The following is an 18,130-nucleotide window of genomic DNA, read 5'->3' on the forward strand; positions in this document are numbered from 1 at the left end:
CAAGAGTTGGCAGGAGCAGAGGGCATAGTCAGGGTCCGTGATCCTTTCTCACTTGCTGATCTATCACAAATCAAACAAAAACTGGGTTCCTTCACCTCTAACCCAGCATCGTAGATTAAAGAGTTCCAATATCTAACCAAGTCCTGTGATCAGACTTTTCACAATATCTTTACGATCCTCTCCCAGAGAAGCAAAGATGAGTTTGGAAATGGCCTGAATCCATGCTTATGCGATCCATCAAACTAACCCTACCCATCCCATAGGGGCAAATGTGGTCCCCAAACAAGATCCAAATTGGGTTTATAACGCCCTTATGACAAATTGGGAGAGATCATTCAAGGCAAAAAAAACCTTCTGTTTTTGTAGAAAGCCTTACACAGTCTCTCCTCTGATATACCAACTAGACCCAGAGTCACCTGACAGTCGTAGCTTTCTTATAAACCATTTCTTGACTCAGATTCTCCCAGATATTAAAACACCTTATAAGAGGCGGTGGGGGGGGTCTTCCATCTGATGGTTCACCCCCCAATTGGGTGCAATTGCCGAAGTTGTGCTGATCTGAAGCCAGGAGCCAGGAACTTCTAGGTCTCTCATGAGGGTGCAGGGGCCCAGGGACTTGGGCCATCTTCTGTTGCTTTCCCAGGCCATAGCAGAGAGCTGGATTGGAAGTGGAGCAACCGGGACTCCAGCTGGCATCCATATGGGATGCCAGCACTGCATGCAGTGGCTTTACCCACTAATAACAGTGCCAGTCCCTTGAGTGGATTTTTGTTAGGGGTCTTGCTACATACTACTTCACGCCAAGACCCAGTTTTCCCAGCACCATCTGTTGAAGAGATTTATTTTAGTTCCTTTTTTCAAAGAAAAATTAGTAGTGATGCATGGATTGATTTCTGGAGTTTCTATTATGTTCCATTGGACTACACGTCTATTTTTTGCCATTACCAGGCTGTTTTGATTATAGCTGCCCTGTAGTATGTCTTGAAATCTGGTATTGTGATGCCTCTGACTTTCTTTTTGTTAAATAAGACTCTTTAGCTATTTGGGGTCCCTTGTGTTTCTATATAAATTTTAACATTTTTTTCTAGATCTGATGAGAATGTCATTGGTGTTTTGATTGGATTAACACTGAATCTGTAAATTTCCTTCAGTAGAATGGACATTTTGGTGATATTAATTCTTTTAATCCATGAACATGAATAGTTTTCTCATTTTTTTGTAGCTTCTATTTCTTTCTTCAATATTTTGTGATTTTCATTGTAGACATTTGACATCCTTGGTTAAATTTAATTGACGATGTTTACTTTTTAAAAGCATTGTGAATGGGGTTGATCTTAGAAATTCTTTCTCAGTCATGGCATTGTCTGTGTATACAAAGACTGTTCATTTTGTGTGTTGATTTTATATCTTGCCTCTTTACCAAGCTCTTTTCTGAGTTCCAACAGTCTATTAGTGGAGTATTTTGGATCCCCTATGTATAGAATCATGTCATCAGCAAATAGGGATAGTATGACTTCCTTCTTTCCAATTTGCATCCCTTTGCTTTCTTTTTGTTGCCTAATTTCTCTGGATAAAGCTTCCAGGACTATATTTTATAGCAATAGTGGGAGTGGGCATCCTTTTCTGGTTCTGGATCTCAGTGGGAATGCTTCAAACTATGTCCCATTCAATAAGAAGCTGACTTTGTGTTTGTCTTAAATTATCTTGATTTTGTCGAAAAATGTTTCTTCTATTCCCAATTTGCTTAAGGCTTTTATCATGAAAAGATGTCGTATTCAGATGCTTTCTGTGCATCTATTGAGTTTATCATATGTTTTTTGTTCTTCAGTTTGTTAATGTGATTTATCACATTTTTTGATTTGCGAATGTTGAACCATATCCACATACCAAGGATAAATCATACATGGATCTGGTGAATGATCTTTCTGTTGTGTTGTTGGATTAGATTAGCTAGTATCAAGTTGAGGGTTTTTTGCATCTATGTTCCTCAGGGATATTGGTCTATAGTTCTCTTACTCTGTTGTATCTTTTTTCTGTTTTAGGAATTAAGGTGATGCTGACTTCATAGAAAGAATTCGGAGGGCCAGCGCTGTGGCATAGCTGGTGAAGTCACCTCATGCAGTGCTGGCGTCCCATATGGGCACCAGTTTGAGTCCCAGCTGTTGCATTTCCAATCTAGCTCTCTGCTATGGCTTGGAAATGCAGTAGAAAATGGCCCAAGTGCTTGGGCCCCTGCACCCATGTGGGAGACCCAGAAGAAGTTCCTAGCTCCTGGCTTCAGATCAGCACAGCTCTGTTTGTTGCAGCCATTTAGGGAGTGAACCAATGGTTGGAAGACCTCCCTCTTTCTCACTCTGCCTCTGCTTCTGTAATTCTGCCTTTCAAATAAGTAAGTACATAAATAAAACATTTGAAAAAATAGCAGATTAGCAATCTCAAGCATTACTGTCTTTTTTTTTTAAGAGAAAGGTTTATTGTCAGGTGGGGGAAACCCAAAAGGCGGCCCCCCTGTGCATGAGAGTACAGCAGCCTGTACTGGGAGAACAGGTCTTACATAGCTTTGCAGAGGTAAGGAAGTGGGGGCAACAAATACCGTTAGGGTGGGCGTGGAGCTGATGCTTGTGATTGGGCCATTTGGTCACCTGAGTTCTAGTAAGCCAGACTGGGCTTAGGAAGATGATACCATTTTACTAACATTCCCCCCCCCTTTTTTATAAAGCAAGTGTTGTATGAATTACATCAGCTCCAAAAGTCCAGGAGGGGTAGAGGGCCATTTATCTATCTTTTAGAGATGCTTCCTGCTGACATGGGGCAAATAGTTACTCTCAGTGGCGTGGGGCGATGTCTAAAGTCATGATGTCCTGGGTGGGGAGCTGAGTATACCCCTGTATTTTGTTGATAGCCTGGCTGATGAAGGGTTTGGTTCATTCCATTATCACTTCCTGTAAACCCTTAAACAGACAATGTAGTATAAAATCCAGGGTGAGAATAGCAGCCAATGATCCTAGGCGTGGCATTAGCCAAGTGATGAGGGGCTCCATAGGGAGGGAGAGAGGAAGAGTTTGTAGAAAAATTTCCAAATAATCATACAATGTTAAGTGGTGGGGGGAAGAGGACTATCAATACACACAGGTCTGGAGTTGAGCCATTGATGTAAGAGTAGAGGGTGTGATTACAAAGGAATGAGGCCCCAAGTGGGCTAGGCAGGGTCTAGAACATAGGACAGAGTCATTATTAAAGGACCTAAGAAAGGTGTTGTTTAATCCACAAGTAAGTTTTCCCATTGAGAGGCAAAAAGAAACTGAAAGAAGGGGCTTGACGATAATCAGGTGCTTTAATGCATTGCCAGTTATGAGGCCCGGACCTGTCTACCTCTTCACATGGGATACATCATGAGGGAGGTGAGAACCTCCTTGAGGAAGGCACCTTGTTGACTTCCATTACCTAGCTGGCCTGGAAGGAGAGATGGTCAGGTAAAGGCAGGTGGCATCTCTAACAGGAAATTTACAGTTCTGCCTGCAATGTTGCTGGCCCTACTTGGCTGCCCACTGAGCAGCAGTGGTTACTTTGGAAGCTGGGCCAAGTGAAGGGCTTTTCAGCTTAGAGCCAACAAAGTCTGTGTCTCTGACCTGGGCATCCTTCAAATTCAGGGCAGTTCTGTTTCCAGTGACCCAACTTTTGTCTGGCAGAGCTGCCAGGGCTCTTCATAAGCTGCTTTCCTCTGAAGTCCTAGATTTCCATATAAAGCAATGCAGTAGACTGGCCAGTTGGATCTCCTTGATGGCAGATCATTGTATAGAGCAGTCTTAATTGGCTTGCCACCTATCTTTACATTGTTTCTGCTGACTAGATTTCTCTTCCTCTGGACTTTTGTTAAAGCAGACCAGAGGAAACCTTTAAGAGGATGCAAGTCAAGGGGCGCTCAGTCCCATCTCAGATCTTTGGTGGCCTAAACTAGAAGTCTATAGTCACAGGCATGTTCTGATAGTGGTTTTTTCTGTGAGGTAGACAATGCCCATGAGGAAAGCTATGTCTTCACTTTAAAGCTTTCTTTCCCTTTTTTTAAACTTATTTTCTTTATTTATTTGACAGGTAGAGTTACAGACAGAGAGAGAGAGAGACAGAGACAGAGAGAAAGGTCCTCCCTCCATTGGTTCACTCCCCAAATGGCTGCACCGATCTGAAGCCAGGAGCCAGGTGCCTCCTCCTGGTCTCCCATGCGGGTGCAGGGGCCCAAGCACTTGGGCCATCCCCCACTGCACTCCCAGGCCACAGCAGAGAGCTGGACTAGAAGAGGAGCAACCGGGACTAGATTAACCAAGTGAGCCATGGCGCCCGTCCCTTCTTTCCCATTGTTTGGTCTGAAAGGGAGGTTTTATCTGTTTACTGTGCCCGTGCCGAAGTAAATCTAGCTGTGAAATTACAACTTAAGCTCTCCTTTTGGCTATGCTATTATTACAGTAAATGTTAGCCATCCCTTTTATAAGAGCTAAAGATGAAACCCCATATCCTGGAGTGTCCTTCAGTATAGAGTCAGCTTCCCATTTTAAAGAGAATAAAGGGGACAGCGCTGTGGTGCAGCAGGTTAACACCCTGGCCTGTAGTGCTGGCATCCCATATGGGCACTGGTTCTAGTCCCGGCTGCTCCTCTTCTGATCTAGCTCTCTGCTATGGCCTGGGATGACAGAGGAAGATGGCCCAAGTCCTTGGGCCCCTGCACCCACATGGGAGACCCAGAAGAACCTCCTTGCTCCTAGCTTCGGATCAGCGCAGCTCAGGCCATTGCAGTCATCTGGGGAGTGAACCAGTGGATGTAAGACCTCTCTCTATGTCTCTACCTCCCTTTGTAACTTTGTCTTTCAAATAAATAAAATAAATCTTTTTTCACAAAAAAGAGAGAATAGAGAAATGAGGGAACAAGCCAGCTTCCCAGATCACTTACCGACAACAACCGTATCAGGTGAAAACTTAACAAGCAATTTCAACCATTAAATAACAACTTATGAAAACATGTACTGAAAGGTCCAATGCCTTCAATAAATTTAAAGAATATATGTAATTGGAAACATCTCTTAAATATCTAACACAATGTAGCTTGATTGACCAGCAAACTCAAGCACAAACATGTAAAAACATTTTTAGTTTCTTTCTACCAACAAATTTAAAACATCTGATATAGAAATTCAGGTCACATGAATCAAAATGTATCTTCAATTAATTTTAGCAGTTTAAATTTATGAGGAATCCTTTATAAGTCAATTAGAACAGAGTTCTTAATAAATTTTCTCATGCAGATATACAGTATGTATATACATATAACATAACATACAAGATAGAACAATAAAGCAATTTTAGCAATAGCTTCTTAAAATTTTTAACTGTTCAATTCTTAATTTACCAATTGATTCAAATTATTTTCTGCTCTTAGTAGCCTTGATTAACCATACTTTCTCTCAGTTGGAACTTGTAGTTCATTATTGGCTTCATCTGCTTACAGAGCCACCCAAAAGTGCTGAATACAATAGATTTGGCTGGAAAAATTCCATCAGAACCTATAGGAGGACAGCCAAACACAGAACCAACAGTGTTTAGTTTTATGAGCAGGTATTCAAAACTATGGATGACAAATAGCCATGTTTAAAGTTATAAACTCATTAACCAACAAGAGGTATTTATTTTCTTACTCCATACAGTATTTTTTAAAGCACGTGTAGGATTTTACACAACATTTATCCCCTTTAGGCCTCTGGGCCTTTCTCATTAAAATAACCATCATGCCTGGTAACACAAGATTATTAGACTTTTTAACTTTCAGACATTTGTATCAGTAGCATTTTACATTATCATAACTTAAAATTAAGCACCACTTCACATCTTGACAGTACCTGTAATATAATCCAAATAGCCTGATTAGTTGGTGTTTTTACAGGATTAGAGACATATATCCTTTGCTATTTCCAGGGTCCCAACTGGAAATATCAAAGTCCAGAGAATTATAAACTTTTATTTTTTAATGTGATTTTTAAAATGTATGTCAAAGATGCCAAGAAAGCCTAAAATATCTGGTTGAAATAAGATCCCTTAACATCATGACATAATATAGACCCGATCTGACCATTGTTACAAGGTGATTATTCACATGTTTTAGAATAAACATATATTTAAACAAACCATAGCTCTTAATAGAAACTCAGCTGTTTTAAACAATCAGAACTTAAACAGATACATTAAGAGAACATAATAGATTAACAGAACACAAAATCTGTGTCTCTTTGGTCATTCCAAAAATCAGGAATAAAACCTTAAATTTAAGAGCTAGTGCATGGAATCACATCCCATAACTTGGAACAGTTTCAACAGAATCAGAACTAGGGAAGAGAAAATAGCTTACTGGAGCTGGCTAGAAATCTGAGAGTCACCAATTAATCAAAACTATTAAAAAGAGATGCTACAGGTTTTAAACAGAATTTAAGATGATTTCAAAATATTGTAAAAATCTCATTGCTTTAACAGAAGATCAGATTCTAGCTCTATGTCAAATAATAGCTTTTGCTTTCTACCTGCTGTTTTTCTTGATTTACATTTTTAAATAACCCTTTAGAATTCTCCAAATTAAGATAACATTTTCTAAATAAGATAACACATCAAATTCCAACCTTAGCTACTTTCAAGTGGTGTCGAACTATTTTCATATGGACAATTTATGAAAACATATTAGCAAACACAATTTTTCTATAGAATATAAGGTGTTGGGGCCGGCGCCCTGGCACACTAGGTCAATCCTCCGCCTGCAGCGCCGGCATCTCATATGAGCGCCGGCTCTAGTTCTGGTTACTCCTCTTCTGGTCCAGCTCTCTGCTGTGGCCTGGGATAGCAGTAGAGGATGGACCCTGCACCCACGTGAGAAACCAGGAGGAAGCACCTGGCTCCTGGCTTCGGATCGGCACAGCATCAGCCATAGTGGCCATTTGGGGAGTGAACCAATGGAGGGAGGACCTTTCTCTCTGTCTCTCTCTCTGTTTGTAACTTTGCATGTCAAATAAATAAATAAAATCTTTAAAAAAAGAATATAAGGTGTTAAGAGTACCAATGTTTACATTTAGACACATTCATCTCATCTGCTTTTACCCAATTTACATTTAGTAATAACACCTAGATGAGTAAAGATAGTGGTATTATACTGTATCTGAATTAAGGTCAAAATTGCATTCATATGGGATTCTACTCCTTTTATAAGACTCTAACTATAAAACAGTGACAATAATCTAGAGATTACAAAATCTACCTTAGGGATTATAACAAGTATTAGTTACCCATTGCTGTTTTATCAAGTACTGTTACCCATTGCTAGATCATTGGAAAGCTAGTAAGACAAATTGTACAATAAGTTTGGCAAGTTATTGTTTACCATTATGTTAGGTTTAAAGGGAGAGAGCATCCATCAGAGCAGATGGGTGTCCCTCTGGAGATTCCTAAGTAGAATCTGATAGGTGATCGAATAAGGGGCAATTATGGAAAAGAAGATATGTCTGGAAATAGTAATGAACCCAGTGAGTCTTCTGGTTTGAAGGGCCAGTAGTCTTGATCATTACTTCACATAGGTTGAGAGAGATATATGGGTGTAGAATTTCTGAAATTTATCTCAGGGCTCTGTGGTCCCCTTGGTGCAGGGCAGAACAGATGCCAAAGTGGCTAGGTTAAAAGAGAGGGAGTGGCAGAATGGAGGAGGAAGGTCTAGGGAGAGAGAGAGAGGCAGTTTTGACTGTTAACCCAGAGCTACTGAACGATATATGAACCAGGCCAAATGGTGGTGTAGAAAAAGACGAAGCATTTTTCTTTAAGCTCAAGGGTCAAGATGTCTCTCAAAACTCTCTCACTGCCTGTGGCGTCCAGACATGCACTGAAGCTGACAGGGAAGGGAAGAAGGTGAGGGTGGGATTAGCATGTATTATGTCCACTCAGCCTTCCACGCCTGTAACCTTGGGTATATATTTGTCAGAATAGCACATGCAGGGAAGTGATCAGTTCCCTTTACCAGTGGTGTGCTAGACTGGGCCTCTGTCTGGTCAAATATACTGTTGCTCTGTTCCCCTACATGAAGAAAAATTGTCCTATGTGTTTTAAACTTGTGTCATATCTAATAGACCTGATTTCCACAATGGGCTTTCATGGTGAGAGCCTTAGCAAAGGTGTTTTTAAACTAGAGAGTGCCAGCTCTTGTTACTATCTAGATTGGTGACTAGGCAGGTGAAGTTACAAAGAAGCATAGTACAAGGAGTAAAATTCTCCCCAGTAAACCTCTTCTCAGGTATGTACTACATAGGGAGGACCAGACAGAAGTAACCCAAAAGAGGGAACTTAAGAAGGAAGACAAGGGATACCAGAGACATGCTGAAACTTGTCTACACAAGTTCAGGTGAAGTACAGACTCTATCTAATGAGAGTCTGGGTCAAAAAACTGCCCGTCTGCAAACAGGATAATTAGACATTAACCCAGAGCTAACGAATGAAATATCTAGGAAATGCTTACTAATGGGACAAGGAAATCGAGTTTGTAGGAATTGAGGAGACCTGCTGAAGTCAGCTTGACATTCAGTTACAAGGATGGAACAAAACCCATCAAAAGATGTGATTTGCAATGCTTCGTCCTGCCTGACTTGCTCAGAACAAAGATAGAACTTGCTCAGAACAAAGATTGATAGAACAAAGAGCTATCAGAAAGGTGGGATAGGTAACTTGTTTACAGTAAACTGTGAGTTCAAATGGACAGAATTACACTCCCTTGCTGTTCTTATGGTAAAATTGAATCAGGAAGGGGAGGGGCAAAGACCAGTTGGAGGGCCAGGGCTTGGAGCCTGCCTAGCCCATTCCCAAACTTGCCTTTGTTTCTCTGGGGGGAGGAGGGTGTTAGCGACTATCATAGATAAGGCAGGGGGAATATACATAGACAAGGGCTGGTTCTGAGTTAGGGGTGAGCACTGTCACTGCCAGGCTTTGTGCCACAGTGGCAGATTCCAGGAATGAGGCCATGCACATCTTGGGGACCATGATTCTGCCCCCCACACACATGCAGCTCCCTCACTATTTCAGCTCCCTCTCTACCCCTCCTCTCTTCCTACCAGCTGAGGCCTCATGTAATTATAAGAATTGAGGATGCTATGCCTCCCAGGGCAGTGCATGGTGCTAGAATTCACCACAAGCAGAACTGATCTAAGATGTCTCTCATGACAGAAACCCCAGATGTAAAGTCCGTACGGAATGTTTTCATTCAGACACCAGCCCACTGTGTTACTCTATCTCCAAGAAATGGCCTACTGGTCAGTGTTAAACCCTCAGCTGAAGGACTCTAGGCCTCCTGGGTCAAGTGAGAACTTTTACATGCATGGTTTTGTCCCCACTGAGTTCTTTGTTGACGCTGAGGCCTATGATTCTAACACTGACCGCTTAGCAATGAGGAATATGGAGCTCATCACTGAGAAAAGGCCAGAATGCAAAGCATGGGGGAGCTCTGAGAGCAGAGCATCCACTCCAGTTTCCAGGGTGAAGGTCACACAGGATTGCTCACAGGAACCAGAACAGAATCAGTTTCTCTACCTCTAACCCAAAGAAGAACCTGCTCTTTTGTCCTGTGTGTCCAGCACCTGCCCTTTCCCCCACCCCATGCTGAACTGTGACTCCTCTTTCCAACCTTCCACAGAAAGTAAGGAGAGAGAACCACCAGCATCTGGTGGTTATGCCTTTAAAATTTTGGTAAGTAACTTTAAAAGTTGAGGGCTTAGAAGGAACTAAGAATGACACACAGCTTCTGCACGAGCTGTCCCTGTGAATAGTGCCACCAGAGGGAGATCAGTTATTCATCAATAGGATCATACTTGGCAGGGGGTGGGGGGTCGGTGGATGGGATGAGCCAAACTCTAGAAACACTACATAAAGGTGATGGAAAATGGAATTAAAAGATGACTTTATTGTTGCATGAATTAAGCAAGGGAACTGTTCTTAAAATTCTCTGACAGGGAGGAACCTCACACCCTTCAGAGAGAGCGAAACACAAAACATGAGAGGCAATTTAATTTGAAACTGCTGTGAACTGGGATAGGAAAGGAGACAAATGTATGGGTAGAGAGGGGGCACTGGCTGCAGAGAAACTGGAGGAAAGCAGCTGGGTCTCAGCTCCTGGACTCCACAGGTAGTAGCTGCTTTTCTGGTAGAAGATGTTGGATTCCACCTGTGAAGCAGAGCAGAGTCAGGACAAGGTCATGCCCAAACAAGGATCTACCCACATCCCTCCTAAACAGGATGCTGGCAAGGGGTGTGGTGTGTATAACACTAACTTGAAAGGGTCTGGAACTTCTCAGTAAAGGACTGCATCACCACTGAAACAGACAGAACAAGGCAATATAAAATAGGCCTATGGAAGCCTGGATCCATGCCCTCAGGGAGGGGAAAGTGATCACTTAGCCATGCCACCTGCAACCCCTCCATTCATATTCCAACAGCACTGGGACAGGCATACCAACCCATCACCTGAATTATATGTGGAAAAATCTTCTAAACAGGAACAAAATGGACCATTCTCAAACGTTGGGTCATATCAGAACCATCCAGAACATGTTAAAAAGCAAATAATCAAACAACAAGAGAAACCACACAAATCACAGCAAACAGCATTTGAAGTGATAACACATGCAATATTTCTAAACATGGTAAAGAATGTGATCCCTGGGGCTCTTTGGCAAAGTGCAGGCACAATTCAGACAATGCATTTCCCCTTGTGTTCACTGACAGATAATAAATCATGGCTGGGGAACCTCTTGCCCATGGGCTGTATAAAGCCAGTGAAATCATTTGGTCCAGTCCTGCCAAGGCAACAGAGGCAGGATTTTAAATTCAATAAATGTATAGCAGGTTCATTTTTTAGTTGATAATTTTGTATGGCCTGTGATTGATTTTGTAAATATCCAAATGGCCTTTGGCATAAAAAAGTTTCCCCACCACTGCTGTAAATGCAGTTAAGTGTCCAGAGGTAGGCCTCTTTGGTTTTCCTCCTCACAAGAATGTGGGTCCTAATGATGCCACCCACAGCTGCAGCCTACCACTGTCCCGTGTCATGGCACCTGCACAAATTCTCCATGGACTGCTCCAGTCCCAACCTCAGCCCAGCTTAGAATTCAACAAACCTGGTTGCTCTCGTAGATCTTCTGTTTCGTTCTGTAGCACAAGACAATAGCCCAGTAGTCACCAGAGAGAGAGAGAGAGAGAGCGCAGAATGGTGAGTATATATTGGCTTCCTCCCACCCATTCATGCCCCCATCCTTTTCATCTGACACTTCCCATAGCCCAGTACCCAGACTGGCTTGGAATCCTAACTGGAAAGCAGGCGGCCTCTCTCCTGTGGTGTGGGATGGTGAGTAAGGGTCATGGGCGTCAGTTTGACCTGGACATGTATTCCACCATCTTGTTTGGGCTTGCCTTTCTAAGAGCCAGAGAGCACTACCCAAGGACAGCCCTCTATTGCACTTGGCAAGTGCTACCTTTCTGATCTCCAAGGACGGACAGGTGGTTCCAGGTCACCTGAAACAGAATGCGAAATTCCCAGCCTGGGAATGAGGTGGAAAGGGCCTTGCAGGGACTAATATGAGTCTGTCTCAACCCCTCTGACAACAAGTTGCCCCTACTCTGCCCAGGAGCTCCAAACCGCTCTCTGAGCTAGAAAAGTTTCAGCTAATGTGCCATAGTACCTCCCTAAGGCTATGGCTCTTGGTTAAACACTACAAGAGCCACAGGCACAGCCAGATCAAAGGAGAAGCAACACGGCTGTGCAGGACACAAAGGGAAAAGTTCTCTTCCACTGATCATCTACTTCTGGTTTTGAGCTTGGGGCACTGTCACAAACCACCCTCACCTCATAAACCCCACTCAGAGGGTGATGTGGACTAATACCAGCCCTGTTTATGCCCAGTTTCCTATGAAGATTGACCTGGACAGGAAGGGAAACCTGGGAACAAGCCTGAGCCACAAAAAGTGACAGAGTCAAAGGTTTCTCTCCTCAACTCCTCTCCCCTCCATTGAATCTAACCCACTGAACTTACGGGAGTGTGCAGGGTCTCTGGGTATGATATCTCGCTGGCTTGGGGACAAAGATAGCCAGTTTGCCCCAACTTGGTGTTCTCTCATATTAGGGTCCCCGCTGATGAATTCTTTGTGATGACTGTACTGAGAAGGCATCCGTGGTCTATATGCTGGAAACTAAAACAGAAATATTCTCAGAGTTTGGGTAGGGTGTCAGTGCCAGTGTGGGTTGTGTGTGCAGCACCATGGTGAGGTGAGATCATGAGTTAACAAGAGAACTGTAGGCTCATCTCATCAGCTCTTTCTCTCTCATTCAGCCACAGGACAGGAGGCAGAGTTGAGCCAGGGAGAAGGGGAGGGTTTTGTAAGAAGCACAGCCCATGACAGACAGTATTGGTGAACAGCTGGGAGAGAGTAATCAGGAGCCTGACAGAAATAAACATAAAGGCTCTGCAGCCTAATCTGCAAGGGGGTCCCCTGATCTTTTAAAAATCAACTGGTAGTCCTGTCTTCCAACCAGTTCTTCTCTAGTAGGAAGCAGGAAACTTGTCAAGAACAGTGCCTGACACATACCCAGTGCTCTCTAAACCTTTATATCTTACCTGAAGATGTCAACTTTGCATCCTAGTTACTAGGGACTCCCAATGACTATGAGAGGGTAAGGGATGGAGGGAGGTGGCCTAGAGGGATGTGGATTGAGAATGGGGAAAATGGGGGCAAAGAGGAATAAGAGGGAGAGGGAGAGGAAGAGGAAGGCCTACTCACTTGGGTCCTTGGAACAGGATCTCTGTTTGGGCCACCACCTCCTCTGGCCATGGGCTGGGCTTCCCTCTTCCTCCTGGCCCCAGATTTCTTCACAGTGCCTCCCTGCCTGGACTGTTTGGCTCCCCAAGGAAGTGGGGAAGACGTACTGGGTTTCTCAAGCAGTGAAACAGAGAGTGGAGGGAAGCTATCTGGTTCCATGAGAGCTGCTGACTCTCTGTGCCCCCATGGTGCAAAGGCTGTCCTCAGGAGAACTTCTGGGTCAACCCCTAGGGATTTCTTCTTCTCACCTGGATTCCTCCCAGGATTGGCCTGGGGCAGGCACCATGCACTAGCAGGTGCAGCAGCAGCAGCAACACCCGAGAGGTTGGACCTATCCCATCCTGTGCAGGGAATCACACTCTGCAATGTCTTAGAGGAAGAGGGACCCATCTCCCCCACTGGCTGCCCTTCCATGGTCCAACTGAGCCCCTGCAGAATAGAGGTCAACAGAGGGTCTGAAATGTGAGGGAAATCAGCCCTGTCATGGTAAGTCGAGTGTCCAAAACTTTCTGCTGCTTCTTCGGAGCTGCTGCCCTTGGCTTGGCCTCCTCCTTCTTGGTGAAAACTCACACTCATGGGATGCATGTCCCTGAGCTCATCAGAGAACTCAGTGTCAGAAGGCAGCAGGAGAAAGCCTTCTCCACAGCTGCGCTGGATATCGGTGCGAATACTCAAGCCCTGCGTGGTGCCTCTTGTCTTACTGGGGCCCCAGACCCAGCCTTCTTTCCGGGCACTCACGTGCGGAGGAACAGCATAAGCCTGCAGCGACTCCACACTGTGTGAGCACAGCGCACCACTACAGGTGCAGTCTGCCTGGCGGCACGCCCATATGCCAGCCGCTTGGGCGCTGCCGCTTTCTATGCTTGGCAATTGGGGCACCGCCCCTTCACCTGGGCCACGCAGCGGCTGCCCGAAGGCCGCACACACCTCAGCGAACTGGGGCTCAGAACTGGCAGTGCGCTTCCCGTCCAGGGCAGGAGTGCCACGCCAGGCCTGGCAGCCCCAAAGCACCCTTGTTTCTGCCTGGGTCATTTCTACATCGGTCTCAGGGCCAGAGTCCAACTCCAATGGCCACGTGAGGGCCTGTGGGCTTGAAGGCCTGCATTCCCCTCCATCTGCTCCCTGGTCCTGGTCCTGGTCCTGACTCTGGCCCTCACCCCTTCCCACAGGATCCAAATCCAAGTCTAGCCCAGGTGCCCACGGGGCACTAGGGCCACCAGGGCCGGCCGGCTCCTTGATCTTTGGGCCGATACCATCACTAAAGCCACATTCCTTACTGTTGGAGCTCATGCTTCGAGTCTGGGCAGAACCGGCAGAAGGGAGCCTTCCACCTGGTCATGATATCCGCGCCAAGAGCTGGGGGAAGGCACGTTATAGGAGCAGCAAAGTCTGGTAAAGGCCGTTACCACAGGAACCTCCTCAAACACAAGGACTGCGTCTGTGCATTCCACGGCACATAGTGGCCCTCTCATTGGTCGGCCCCAGCCAATCAGTGACCGCCATCTTGGGCCACCCCTCAAGCCTCCACCTGAAAGGGACAAAGTTGCTGGCTGCACTGCCAAGCATGGTGTCTGACAGGGAGGTCACAAGCCAATCAGGTAGTGGACATTGAGTGTCTAGTCCTTGTAGCACCTCTTCCTTTCCAGCTGCCTCTGTCTCAGCACCCACTTTCAAAGGACAGTCGGGTATTGGAGTCTGTTTCCCCATTGTGCAGCTAGGAGTTTAGGGGAGATGACAATATCTGAGTCAAAGTCATAGGAGATTTAAGGTCATGATGACTGTGAATCCGAGAGAAGAAAGGATTGCAAGCATCTAGAAAAATGACCCTAAAATTCATATGGAATCATAAAGAGATCCAGAATAGCTAAAGCAATCCCAAACAAAAATATAGCTGTAGGCACCACAATACCAGGTGTCAAGACATATTACAGGATATTACAGGACAGTTATAATTAAAACAGTTTGGTACTGGCGCAAAAATAGTGTGGACCAATGGAACAGATTAGAAAGTAACCCACGCAATAAAACCAACTAATATTTGGCAAGTGAGATGAAATTATTTCCTGGGGAAAACAGTCTCTTCAACACATGGTATTGGGAAAATTGGATTTCTCCATGCTGAAGTTTGACAAACTACCCCATCTTACACCCTCTAAAGAAATCAACTCATAATGGGTAAGGGATCTAAACCTAAGACTTGAAACCATCAAAGTTCTAGAGCAAATCATAGGGAAAATGCTGCAATATATTGGCATAGGCAAAGACTTCTTGGATAAGAACCCAGAAACACAGGCAATAAAGGTGAAAATAGACAAATGAGATTACATCAAGCTAAGAAGATTCTGCACAGCAAAGGAAACAATCAATGAAGAGGCAATCAACAGAATAGGGGAAAATATTTGCCAACTCTATGCCTGATAAAGGAATAATATCCAGAATATATAAGGAGCTTAAGAAACTCAACAACTACAAAGAAAGTAATTCAGATAAGAAATGGGCTAAGGATATGAACAGGCATTTTTCAAAGGATGAAATAAAAACAGCCAACAGATGCTTGAAAAGGCGCTCAGGATCACTAGCCATCAGGGAAATTCAAATAAAACAACACAGTGAGGTTCCACCTCACCCCAGTTAGAATAGCTATCATCCAAAAATAAAAAAATTGCTGGTGAGGATGTGGGGGAAAAGATACCCTAATCCACTGTTGGTGTGAATGTAAACTGGTATAACCACTGTGGAAGACAATATGGAAATACCTCAGAAAGCTGAATGTAGACCTACCATATGACCCAGCCATTCCATTCCTGGGAATTTACTCAGATTAAATGAAATCAGCATATGAAAGAGTGATCTATACTCCCACGTTTTTTCAGCTCAATTCACAATAGCTAAGATATGGAATCAATCCTGATGCTCATCAGCTCACCTTCTTTCCCTTCCATGCTTCATCATTGTCCATTTCCTCTAGTGGTAAAGCCAACAGCCCTGTTTGCTTAGCTAGACCCTGTGTATTTTGACTGCCAGTGTGGCCATGGGAGATATCCTTCTGAGATCTTAGGGTTGTCATTGGCATAACCACAGTGTGATTGGCTCCCTTGCAGTTACACAGGGCTGAAGTCTAGTGACCACCACTTAGGGCGAGGTGCGAAGTGTAGCAGCCTCACCCTAACTACCTGCCCCTCGAATCCTATCAGATGTCACCTGACGTTCCAACATTCATTACCCATTTTCTTTAAAGGATTAGCAACTGTTCATTAATAAATTCGCCTTATGGAGATATAAAATTTAATTAGATGAGGCTAAACATAAACTGTATCCATTGTATACAATTTACATGTACAAGTGCATAAAACAAGAGCCTACAATTCAGAGAGTAATTACAATGTGTTCAAGTCTGGTTACGACTACCCCAGCCAGGAGACAGTGCATTACACCTTCAGAAGTGCCATCTGTGCCTCTGTCAGGAAAAGAAGCCATGTGGAAAATGCTACAAACTCTGATTCCATTTATGACAAGCTGAAAAGAGAAAACTATTGAGCAAAAGGTAGATCTCTAGTTGTTAGGTTCAGGGCATGAGAGAAGGAGTTAGCTACCATATGGTAAGAAGTAAATTGTGGGAGTGATGTAAAGGTATCAGCATTGTGGTACTGGATCCGTAGCAGTAGGCATGTACCAAGTCCATAGGCAAGTGCAGACATTATCCTGTCATCATCCCAACTTTTTGTCAGCAATTGGACCAGGGCATACAAGTCAAATTTACTAGTTAGCTTTTCTCAGTATGAGGATTGTATGTTTCACTTCTAGTGTGGTGTTGTATATATTTCCTCAAGTTCCACCCAGTGCATACTCCTGAGATGAACCCAATTCAGTCATAGAAAATTGTGGACTTTCCTTTTCATATTGTGTAAGAGTCACTGTATTAATGTGCTGTTTCTGATTTTGGCTACTATGCCATCAATGTGTGCTTCACCCCATTTTTCTCTCAAATTTTCCTTTTCTGGATTTGATGTACAAATGATTCAAATCTCAGAAAACGAGTTGAGTAGTTTTCCAAATTTCAACTTTCTGCAACAGCTTGTGTCAAATTGATATTATGCATTTCTAGGATATTTGACAGAATCTGGTATAGAAGCCTGATTTTTGTGGAAGGCATTTTGACTTATATCTCTCTGCAATGGTTATGCAGTTATTTGTTTTGGATACTCTTGTGTCACTTTTGACAACTTCTGTTTTTCTAGACACTGGTGACCCTTGTCTGCATTTTCAACTAGATTCGAATGGAGGGCGCATCATATCGTTGTTTACCCCAGAGTTTACTTTGTAGAATTTCTGACCCACAGAACAGCTTCAGGGCAAGTGAAACAAGCACACACTACCTCTCCACCCCCTTTAAGCTGCACTCACTTCCTGTTGTCATTTGGTCAAGTTTGCTTCCTCCTTTTCATCTTCTCCCCCCTGGTTCTCCTTGTGATGGGTAGAGAGTGATCTTACCTCCCATCCCTCACTGTGTATTCCATCAAAGGTAAGGTGCCTGTCTTTTCAGAGCTTGTCATTTCAGCGTTCACTTTTGATTTTTTTGTTGTTGTTGTTGTTACTTCCAGACTCCAGTGGAACATGTACTCATTCCCACCTCCCTATTTAGAGACAGACTTTCCCTATCAGGGTACCATTTTTTTGTTTTCATTTCCTCCCTAGATTGTGGGCAACACTTTGAAACACTCATGTTTTATAGTTTTGTATGTAGAGCAGCCACACTCACACAAGAATGTATATTTGCAGTGAAGAAGCTTTTTAGCTTGATGTAATCTGATTTGTGTGTTCTGGCTTTTATTCCCTGTGCTTCTGGGTTTTTTTCTGAGAAGTCTTTGCCTATGCCAGTATGTTGCAGAGTTTCCCCTATGCTTTCCTCTACTAATTGATGGCATCAGGATGTAGATTTAGATCCCTGATGAATGTAAAGTTGATTTCTGTAGAAATTGTAAGGTAGAGGTATTGTTTCATACCTACCATTGTTTCTGAAGCATAGATCCGATTTTCACAGCACCATTTGTTGAACAGACTTTCCTTTCTCCAGGGATTGATTTTACCTCATTTGTCAATTATTAGTTGGTTATAGATGTGTAGATTAATATTTGGGTTTCTATCATGTTCCATTCATTTACATGTCTAGGATTAATCTTGTGATTTATAAAATAAACTGAAGGCATTGTAAGAATTAAGAGAAAAATAAGAAAGGAATGAGGAGGGCATGTGGGAT

At 43.6% G+C, this 18,130-nt stretch overlaps 1 protein-coding gene across 2 annotated transcripts; it reads right to left on the reverse strand.

Annotated features, from left to right (window-relative positions):
* Positions 1-9,956: 9,956 nt before the first annotated feature.
* Positions 9,957-14,275, reverse strand: LOC103351870 (uncharacterized protein CXorf49 homolog). 2 transcript variants are annotated; one of them, XM_051827208.2, is made up of 6 exons: positions 12,835-14,275; positions 12,090-12,246; positions 11,178-11,208; positions 10,525-10,548; positions 10,332-10,373; positions 9,957-10,225 (listed from the first exon to the last, which is right to left on the reverse strand). In XM_051827208.2, exons 1-4 carry the CDS (start codon positions 14,161-14,163, stop codon positions 10,530-10,532), a joined length of 1,536 nt encoding a protein of 511 aa, XP_051683168.1. In that variant the 5' UTR covers positions 14,164-14,275; the 3' UTR covers positions 9,957-10,225; positions 10,332-10,373; positions 10,525-10,529. The 2 variants fall into 2 exon arrangements, with proteins under 2 accessions (XP_051683168.1, XP_008271011.1); XM_008272789.4 differs by lacking the exon at positions 10,525-10,548.
* Positions 14,276-18,130: the final 3,855 nt, after the last annotated feature.

The sequence above is a fragment of the Oryctolagus cuniculus genome, chromosome X (genome assembly GCF_964237555.1).
Source record: "Oryctolagus cuniculus chromosome X, mOryCun1.1, whole genome shotgun sequence".
NCBI classification, from domain to species: Eukaryota; Metazoa; Chordata; class Mammalia; order Lagomorpha; family Leporidae; genus Oryctolagus; species Oryctolagus cuniculus.